Raw genomic sequence first — 10,488 nt, forward strand, 5'->3', positions numbered from 1 at the left:
GAAGAAGAATGTGTACCACAACTTCTTTATCCATTCATCTATCGAAGGACATTTTGGTTGTTTCCATGTCTTGGCCACCGTAAACAAAGCTGCAATGAACATTGGAGCACACGTGTCTTTATCTCTAAATGTTTTCAGATTTTTTGGGTAGATACCCAGGAGAGAGAGTAATGCTGAGCGAAACAAGTCAGACAGAAAAAGCAGAGAACCATGTGATTTCACTGATATGTGGTATATAAACCAAAAACAACAAAAGAACAAGACAAACAAATGAGAAACAGAAACTCATAGACACGGACAATAGTTTAGTGGTTGCCAGAGGGTAAGGGGGGTGTGGGGGGAGGTGAGGGTAAGGGGGATCGAATATATGGTGATGGAAGAACTGACTCTGGGTGATGAACATACAATGGGATTTATAGATGATGTAATACAGAATTGTACACCTGAAATCTATGTAATTTTACTAACAATTGTCACCCCAATAAATTTAATTAAAAAAAAAAAATTAAAAAAAAAAAAAAAAGAAGAAGAATGTAAATTTTACTGTTGTTGGGTGAACTATTCTGTATATATCTGTTGGGTCCAATTAATCTATAGTGTTGTTCAGGTCCTCTTATTTCCTTATTCTGCCTGATTGTTCAATCAGTTATTGAAAGAGGGATATTGACATCACCTACTATTATTGTGTTGCTGTCAATCTATCTCTTCAACTCTTGTCTGTTTACTTCATATATTTGGGAGCTCTGATGTGGTATGTAAATATTTATAATTATTTAACCTCTTGGTTAAGTGACCCTTTCATCCTTATATAATGTCCTGCTTTGTCCTTGTAACAGTTTTTAACTTATAGTCTATTTTGTCTGCTGTAGGTATAGCCCTGCTCTCTTTCAGTTACTATTTGCACAGAATATCTTTTTCCATATTTTCGCTTTCAGCCTAAGTGTGACCTTACATCTGAAGTGAGTTTTTTGTAGATAACATTTAATTGGGTCCTGTTATTAAAATCCATTTCAGCTGATGTACGTCTTGTCTTTAATTGATATTTTTTTGTTTTACCTGTTTTCTTGTTGATATGGTCAGTGTAATGCTCTTTGGTGACCTTCTACACCATAACTGGTAGCAGGATTATCAGCTCACATTAATCCAATTAGGAATTGAGATGATTCAAAGTTGGGCCTCCAGTCCCTGTAAGGGCTGGTCTAATTTTACTCCTAGTATATATACTGTTGACGTCCCAACCCAAAGCCTGGAAACATTTTACTAGGGCCTCTCCCTGCCTTGATAGGCCCTGAATCCTAATTTTGTCACCCAAAACACATAAGCCCTTTTGGAAATTCTCTTCAGCTTCCCAGCCAATAAGCTTCCTCCTCTGGAATCAGCAGATGCCTTTCCAGGAAGACTGTCTTTGAATGTCAGGCTCATCTCTCTGAAGTTTCCTCCTCTTCCGGACCTTGACCCCACAATTTCTGCTTCGGTAACTATCTAGTAATTTCCAACAGCTGCCATTTTATTTGGCCCAGCTATTCTAGTTGCTCTCAACGGGATGATTGGTCTTAACCATCTAGTTCGTTAGCAGAGGCAGAATCCCTGCTAAGCTTTGGATCTCTACCTACCTAGGTTGGGATTGTAGTTTTGAGTAAACTCACAGAACCTGTAGCTATTCCCACTAAGAATTTATGAAGATGTGTGCCCAGTCTCAGTGGACCACTGGAACCATTTGTGCTCATGGTCCTGACAAACTCAGTGGGAAACCCTGGTAAGCAGACTAATAGCAGCAGCATATTGACTTCTTCAGGTTTTCTGGAAAAGTCAGTAATAACAGTCACTGTGTATGACTTCAGAGGACCTTCTGCAAACCACAAGCAGCTACTATGTACTCTTACATGACTTTCTCCCTGACAACTTGGATATTGGGAAGGGAGAGGTGCTTGTTATCCTTCATCATTTGTGTTCTGTCGACGCACACATTGTGGTATGGGGCCCAGAAACATTCTGCTGGGTAGGAAAGAGAGAGGGGAGCTAGATCTTATGCTGCTATATCCCCGTGTGCTAATGTGGTCTCACAAGGCCAGGGGCCCTCAGCCTGGTTGTTCCACTGAACCTTCTGGTAGGCGCAGTTCAGCTGTATTTGGGGTGAGAAGTAGGTTGGCTTTGGTAGCAAGCATATCTGTTTCTGCCACACTAGCATGGAAATGCAAGTATTTGTGAATTTCTTACCTATTTCCCCCCAGGAGAGCGAATAGGAAGTGAGGGCCATTGGCGAACACTGAGTTAGAACAAGCGAACATTTAGAGGAGTAATCTCATTTTCATGAGTCTAATGGAGTCATTGAAGAGTCTGCCAGTCCTCTTCTCCAGGCTTTGTGATCAATGTGTTCAACCTCACTGGCAACTTCCTGACTGAAAATACTGTTAAATAGTGATTACCCTTCTCTGGAGAGCAAGCATAAGAGCCTTGGGCTCTGAAGGCTTTTGTTAAGTTTACAGAATTGGCCTCAGATTTTCTATGATGCTAGAAAATACTGACCCTGCAAATGTGCTTTTAATTTTCTCCTCTGGTGAACTCAGTTTGAACTCTATCCACTTTGAAGTTGAGATACTAAATGAATTACAGGAATGTTTAACCTTTGAAGCATGCCATATCCCCAAATTTCTATTAAAACTGTAGAGAATTTCTCATTATGACAACTCAGCATTAAAAACTGAGCCACTTCTTGGTATATATGCAAAGGCAATGAAACCTGGAGCTCAGAATGATATCTGCACTCCCATGTTCATTGCAGCATTATTCACAATAGCTAAGATACTAAAACAACCTACATGTCTGTCAGTGGACAAGTGGATAAATAAAATGTGGTGTGTGTATATGTGTGTGTATATAGACATACCATTTGCAACATTATGGATGAACCTGGAGAACATTATGCTAAGTGAAATAAGCCAGGTACAGAAAGATAAATATTGCATGTCTCACTTATATGTGGAATCTAAACTAGTCAAATTCATAGAAGCAGAGAGTAGAATGGTGGTTGCCAGGGGCGGGGTGATGGAGGAGAAAATGAGGAAGTGTTAGCCAAAGGGTACAGTTTCAGGATGAATGAGTTCTGGAAATCTAATGTTCAACATGGCAGCTACAGTTAACAATATTGTATTATAGACTTGGAATTTGCTAAGAAAGTAAATCTTAAGTGTTCTCACCACAAAAAGAGGTAATTGTGTGAGGTGATGGATATTTTAATTAGCTTGAATGCAGTGATCATTTCACAAGACATACGTATCAAAATATCAATTTGTAAACCATATGTATGTATATATGTATATACACACACACACATATATGTACATATATGTGTGTGTGTGTGTAAAATTCCTCCTTGTCAGTTATACCTGAATAAAGCTGGAAACAAACAAAAAAGTGACCTGAATTGGTTGTCTTGCAGGTACGAGAGAATTGAAATCCCAATCCACATCGTACCTCATGTAACCATTGGAAAAGTGTGCCTTGAATCAGCAGTCGAGCTGCCCAAGATCCTGTGCCAAGAGGAGCAGGATGCGTATCGGAGGATCCACAGGTAGAGACCTTCCGCGCTCCTGGGCTCCACTTCTCAGGCCCGGGCCCTGTTCTCCTCTTCTGTCCTTTCATCTTCAGCAGGTCAACTCTGGAGCCCCTTCCCTGTCACTTGTCTGTGACAATGCTTTACAGAGGTTTCCAACCATAGTGTTCCTCACACTGCATGATAACAATCTCTTAACATGTGTTTATCACATTGGAACCTTCAAGGGCAAAGACCCTTTTTTGGTTGTAAAAAAAAATCAGCTACAGTATGTTAGTAGCCCTGTGGCCATGCACTGGGTCTTGCCCAATAATGGTGTACTGTGTGAAGGCTTCAATGAGAGACAGTAACTTCAAAATTATCTCTGAGTTATCTCGAAGTTCTGCATAAAATCACATCTTAAAAATCATGAAAATTGTAACAATAATGGGATTTTAAATTATGCATATTCATCTAATGCAGATGGCAGAGGTCTGGTGCAGTTGATCGTTTTGTTATGTAGTCTGTGACCATTTTGTTTTCACTTCACTGCTGCTTTGTTACTCACCTAAACTATTTTATCCCTTTAGCCTTACACATCTGGACTCAGTAACCAAGATCCATAATGGCTCAGGTAAGATTATTTTTCTTGAGTATAGGCGGTGATCTCTGAAATACTTAGCTGACAGAAGCTAATTTTGTTTAAGTGATTGAAGTGATGGGTACAAGTTATGCTTAAGTTTCCTTTCCCAAGAGCTTTGCCATTCATTCATCTTGCTCCCAACTTTTCTGTTCAGAGCCGTGGACCCTTGAATAATCTAAATGCTACCTAGAGTAAGACTGGAGGAAGGACAGGAACAAGCTTTATGATAGGCCTCGTCAGTGGTGTGCTGGGACATGTTTAACAACCAGTTCTGGGAGCGGGGAGGGCCCTGACTTGGTGTGTTTGCCAGTTGCCATGGTATAATGCCCCTATCATGGCAGGTTTTAAGCAAGTAATATGGCTTCAGTCAGATCACATGCTTCCTGAAATTTCAACAGTTGGCTCTTATGAGCTGGTTTAAGCTGGTTCTAGCATACCACTAGCAGCCTATTGTGGTGCGAGTTGAAAGAGATAGACAGACAAAAGGATCAAAGGAGGGCATAACGGAAGAAATCGTTTCGTGTCAATAGATACAGAAGGAATTCCTATACAAGGCCAAAGGACAGCAAGCTCAATACGACTTACAAAATTACTTTTCCCCAACATATACACCTACCCACCCACATTTCCGGTGTAACCTTGACTCTCAGGCCATTCTGTGCAATCTTTCCTAGTGGCTGGCAAAGTCACCAATGAAGAAAAAGGGTAAGGCCTTCAAGTGTTACAAGCAAATACTCTGAGAGAAAAAGGAGAGAGAGATGCCTTAGTGTATCTGTCTCATCGTTTCTATCTGAAAGTAAAACATGACAAAGAGTTAAAAGTTGGTCATATATAAAATGTAGCGAGACTCTAAAGGCAAAGCAATTTAAGTCAGAAGTGGACAAATAAATCAGCAGAACTGAACAGAGCCCCCAAAATTGGCCCATATATATAGAAGAATTTATATTTAAGGAAGATGTTGCTTCAAATCAGTAAAAAAGGGTGAATTATTCACTAAACAGTATTGGTACAGTTCATTTGTTAAGTTTATTCATTCAAGAAACGTTTGAGTGCCTACTCTCAGGCACTAGTCTAGGCACTGGGGTACAGTGCTGAACAAGAGAGACAGTTTTCACCTTCCTGGACTTATATTCGTTTATTTCCATTTGGAGGAAAATTCGATTCCTACCTAGCATCCTACACAAAAACAAATTTCAGATAGAATTAAACATTTAGATTCAATATGGTGTATCAGTTTGGGAAAGAGGTCAGTAATTACAGTGACCAAATGGCCCAGCAGCAGTTCCTCTCCTAGGCATATACCCCAAAGAGTTGATAACATGTGTTCAAACAAAACTGTGCACGGGAATGTTCCTAGCAGCATGATTCACAATAGCCAAAGAGTGGAAACACCCAAGTGTCTGTCTGTGGATGAGTGGACAAAGCGTGAGCCATCCACACAATGGACCTTGGTTCAACAACAAAAAGAACAGCTACTGATACGTGAACAAACCTGGACGAATCTCCAGAGCAGTATGACAAGTGGAAGAAGCATCACACAAAATGCTGCATACTCTACCATTCCACTTATATGAAATTCAAGACTAGGCAAAACTAACCTTTGGTGACAGCAAGCTCATTAGTAGCTGCTGGGGCCAGACGTGAAGGGGCGTTGACTGTGAAAGGAGCTACAGAGGAGCCTTGGGGCTGATGGAAATGATCCATACCCTGACCAGGAGTGGTTACCAACGGTACGCATTTGTCAAAACTCATTGAACTGAACACTTAAAATGAGGTCATATTATTCTCTGTAAATTATACCCCTGTGAAGCTCATTTTTAAAAGGAAAAAAAATACAGGAGTCAAATATAAGAGGATAGTTCTCAAAGTCTGGGGAGGTAATGGCTTAAGTATAATCTGAAACCCTGAACTCGCAAAAGACTAAATAAGAATTAAAGACTTTCACAGACTCCTACCAGAAAACCAAATTATTCACAGTAATCTTTAAAAGAAGTGTGGATTAAGAGAAAATAATCAATTTTTCAAATTTTCTTTTGACAAAGATTAAATTGAAAGAGAAACACGTGAGGATGTGGGAAAAATGAACACTCCCATGTTCGGTTCCTGGAGGTACCATTCGGCACAATCTGGAAACTACTGGATAATCAGTTTTAAAATACACATGGACTTGAATATAGCAGTTCCATTTCTATGAATGTATCCATGAAAAGCTTGTAGGACAAGTGTGCAAAAATAAATTTAAAGGGGTATTAATTGCAGTCTTTGAAATAGCAAAAAATTGGATGCTGCCAAAAGGTGCATCAATAGAGGACTTATTAAATTGGCACATCCATTCTTTTGAATATTGTGTAGCCCTTCAGAAGGAAAACTAGATTTTTACTGACACAGAAAGATGACCATGGAATATCATTTGGAGAAAAAGTAACATCCACAACCATACAGTTTTTATTCAAAAGTATACACACACACACACACACATATATATATATATATATATATATATATATATATATATATATGTATACCTATATTTTGGAAGGTATACCCCGCAGTATTACAGTGGTCATTTTCAGTAAGTCAAGTAATATGAGAGAGAAAAAGATATTTCCATTAGGTTGAATTTGTTTTAAAAAGAGTGCCATCGAATCCTGGTCTCACCGTGAGTGGAACATTCACAGTAAAAGACATGAAAGATGATAAGTCCCTTACGCTTCATCTCGCTGGTGTTTCCTCATTTTAAAAGGGAGGATTGAATCAGTATACTGATTTTTCCAATGTACATAGCATTTCTTAGGCAGTTTTCCTACTGGACTTGTGGGAAACTAAGTTGGCCGAAGGCAGAGTTCTACCTCTCTAGCAAGTTATGGTCATTTACACTGGGCTGGGGAAAGAAACCTTCTGTAGCTCTTAGCGCTTTTGCCTAAGGGAGTAAAGAGCTGGTCTTCTTCTGCTTTCTGCTTAGCCAGGCTCTCCTCTGGCTTATGGATCCAGGGATGCTCACGATGGCCTCAGAATAGGTATCTTTGCTTGGCTGTTCTGTCTTTCCACTGGCTGGCCTGTCCTACTTACCGCACTTTTTCTACTTCGGCTTCCAACCCCTTCTTTCTGTGCTCACAGCTGGGGGGCTTTTGGTGGTGGAGTGTTGTCTCATCTGTGTTTTTCCTATTGAAGTGTTTACCAAGAATCTGTGCAGTCAGATGTCAGCAGTCAGCGGGCCTCTCCTACAGTGGTTGGAGGACAGACTGGAGCAAAACCAGCAGCATTTGCAGGAGTTGCAACAAGAAAAGGAAGAGCTTATGCAAGAACTTTCTTCTCTAGAATAAAGTGGGAGACAAAATGGGGTAAAAAACCTTTTTTTTCAATGGTCTGGAAATTCACACACCTCGTGTGTAGGCAGACAATGGAATAGCTCTTTTTATATCCCAAGGGAGGAGTTTTATGCATGGACTAAACACAAGATGTCTTCCTAAAAGCTTCATTGGGGTTTAATGAACCTTCCTACGTACCTGTAACCAGCCCACAAAGGGCATATGCAAGATGATTTAAGTAGAATATGAAAGTTTTTTTTTTTCTAAAGTCGATGGAAGATACACTGGCAAGGACAACCTGTAACAAGATGTCTGGGGAGTTTATTTATTTTAAATGTTTATTTTCTCCTTGTTTAACTTGGAAATCTTTATTTCCATTTTCAGATACGCTCCCTAGAATAAGCTAAAAGAAGGAGAGTAATGTTTCAGTTTGGTAGCTACAATGTTTATGATGGACAAGTAAATAAGTACACAAGGGTTAGTTATGTCTTCCTTCTTGATCTCTGAACTATGGATTCTGAGATACCAATCAAAGTTGAATCTACGTGGGTGCCTTTCTAACCAAATAGATGAGTTCTATCATGTTTGACTGTCAAGCAAATTTGTATCGAGCAGATCCTATTTACCTAGGAACTTCCTGTAACATAAATGTGTTTTTTCCAGAAATATGTAGGATTTAGGATGTAACAAAAATCATACTTCAGAAAGTTCTGTTGCATTATTCTTACTATGTGTAACCACAAACGGTGAGTATGTCTTCAGAAAAGAGTCAAGCCTGTTTCATACTAGAAATTAAAGTGGGAATTGGAGGAGGTGGAAAGAAAGAAAACAAAGAGAACCTCAATCTCAACAACAGTGACAAAGGATTGTGTGTTTTTTTCCTTATTCCTCCTTAGATTATTGTTTTTCATATTTCATAGTGTGGTCCTGAACCACCTGCACCAGAATCACTTGGAAGTCAAAATTCATCTCTGGGGGTGGAACCCAGGTATTTTCATGAACTCCCCAGATGATCCTAAGGCATACTAAAGTCTGAAAACCGCTACCATAGGGCATATGCAGTGAAATGCAATTATTTTCCCTAATTTTCCATAGCCACAGCTCTTCTCTGTTCTTTTCTTTCCCTATAGGAAGGATGAAAAAATCCAGGTGTAAAATTAATTAAGCTAAATCAATTTTGAAGAAAAAGTTGGAGGATTCACATTACCTGACTTCAAGACTTACTAGAAAGCTAGAGTAATCAAGATGGTATGGTATATACCCAACTGATTTTGATGAAGGTACAGAAGCAGCTCAATGGAGGAAGGATAGTGTTTTCAACACATGATGCTGGAGTAATTGGACACCCATAGGCAAAAAAACAAAAAAAAAAAAACAGAGAGATAGAGAGAACATTGACCGAAACTGCATACCTTATACAAAAATTAACTCAAAATGTATCATGGACTTAGATGTAAGATATAAAACTATAATGTTTTTAGAAGTAAAATCATGGAAAAATCTTCAGGACCTTGGGCTAGGCAACAAGTTTTCGGCCTTCACCCCAAAAGCACAATCCTAAAAGGATAAAGTTAATATATTGAACTTCATCAAAATGAAAACTGTTGCTCTACAAAAAAATTAACAGGAGGAAGAGAATTAATTTTCAAACCATATATATGATCAATTTAGAATATATAACAGTAAAAAACAAGCAATCTAATTAGAAAATCAGCAAAAGACATAAGGACATTTCACTAAAGGATATATGGATGACAAATAAGCACATGAAAAGATGTTGAACTTCATTAGTCATCAGGGAATGGAAATTAAAACCACAATGATTTACGTCTACTTATCAGAATGGCTAAAACAAAAATATTGAAAATACTAGATGCTGGTGAGCATACAAACTGGATCTTTCATGCATGGCTGATAAGAATGTAAAATGATACAGCCACTCAGGAAAAGAGTTCGGAAATGTTAACAAACTTAAACATACACATACCACACGACTCAGTAGTTGAACTCCTGGACATTTATCACAGAGAAATGAAAACCTGTGTGGTATGAAAACTTATACACAGATGTCCTTAGCAGTTTTATTTGTAATAGCCCTAAGCTGGAAGCAACCCAGATATCCTGTAATTGAGTGAGTAACTTCCTGTAATTGCAACTTCCTGTAAGATGGGCTAAACCACCCATCCATACCATGGAATACTACTCTTTAATGAAAATGAACAGACTATCGATACAACTTGGATGGGCCTCAAGGATAATATGATGAATGAAAAAAGCCAGTCTCAAAAGGTCACATTCTATATGATTGGATTTATATAACATTCTTGAAATGACAACATTATTGAAATGAAGAACAGATTAATGGTTGCCAGGGATAGGGACTGGAGGGGGTATGGGATATGTGTGACTATCAATGGATAACACAAGGAATTCCTTTGTGCTGACGGAACAGTTCTGTATCTTGATTATGGTATTGATTAAATGAGTTTATATCTGCTAAAGTGACAGACTTACACACACCCACAAATGAAGGCATGTAAGATTGGGTGAATCTGAATAGGTCTGTAGTCTAGTAAGGGGTATTATACCATTTTCAATATGTTGGTTTTTAAGTTGTACTATACTTATGTAACCTCTCATTACTGGGGGAAACTGGGCGAAGGGTACATGGGACCCACTGTACTATTTTTGCAACTTCCTGTAAGTCTATAATTATTGCAAAATAAAAAATTGTAAGCACTAAATAAGGTACTAGGAGTTATGGTACTTATTTTATGAAATAAGAAAAGAGTGATAAAAAAATCTGTGGGGAGTAAAATGATTTGAATATTTTTACAGGCCAACCTTGAGCACACACCCCTTTCCCTTTCTGGGCCCATTTTCTTGGTTTATAAGGTTAGAGTAGATGACCACCAAGGTTCCTTTTAGCTCAGTGTTCAGTCTTTAAAAGTGTTAAGCATCACAAGGAATGGTGATGTCAACAAGATGTGTCATTACTTTCCCAC

At 38.7% G+C, this 10,488-nt stretch overlaps 1 protein-coding gene across 4 annotated transcripts in view; it reads left to right on the plus strand.

Annotated features, from left to right (window-relative positions):
• BRCC3 (BRCA1/BRCA2-containing complex subunit 3) overlaps window positions 1-10,234 on the plus strand; it is a 52,567-nt gene extending 42,333 nt beyond the window's left edge. For 3 of the 4 annotated variants that reach the window (XM_019716069.2, XM_019716070.2, XM_019716071.2), the window contains 4 exons: window positions 3,440-3,571; window positions 4,123-4,166; window positions 7,347-7,516; window positions 8,614-10,234. In XM_019716069.2, the coding sequence (XP_019571628.1) occupies window positions 3,440-3,571; window positions 4,123-4,166; window positions 7,347-7,498 (328 nt within the window). In that variant the 3' untranslated portion in view covers window positions 7,499-7,516; window positions 8,614-10,234. Of the gene's footprint in view, window positions 1-3,439; window positions 3,572-4,122; window positions 4,167-7,346 lie in introns of all 4 variants that reach the window. The other variant, XM_074324100.1, reaches the window with a different exon arrangement.
• Window positions 10,235-10,488: the final 254 nt, after the last annotated feature.

The sequence above is a fragment of the Rhinolophus sinicus genome, chromosome X, assembly GCF_036562045.2.
Source record: "Rhinolophus sinicus isolate RSC01 chromosome X, ASM3656204v1, whole genome shotgun sequence".
Taxonomy (NCBI): domain Eukaryota; kingdom Metazoa; phylum Chordata; class Mammalia; order Chiroptera; family Rhinolophidae; genus Rhinolophus; species Rhinolophus sinicus.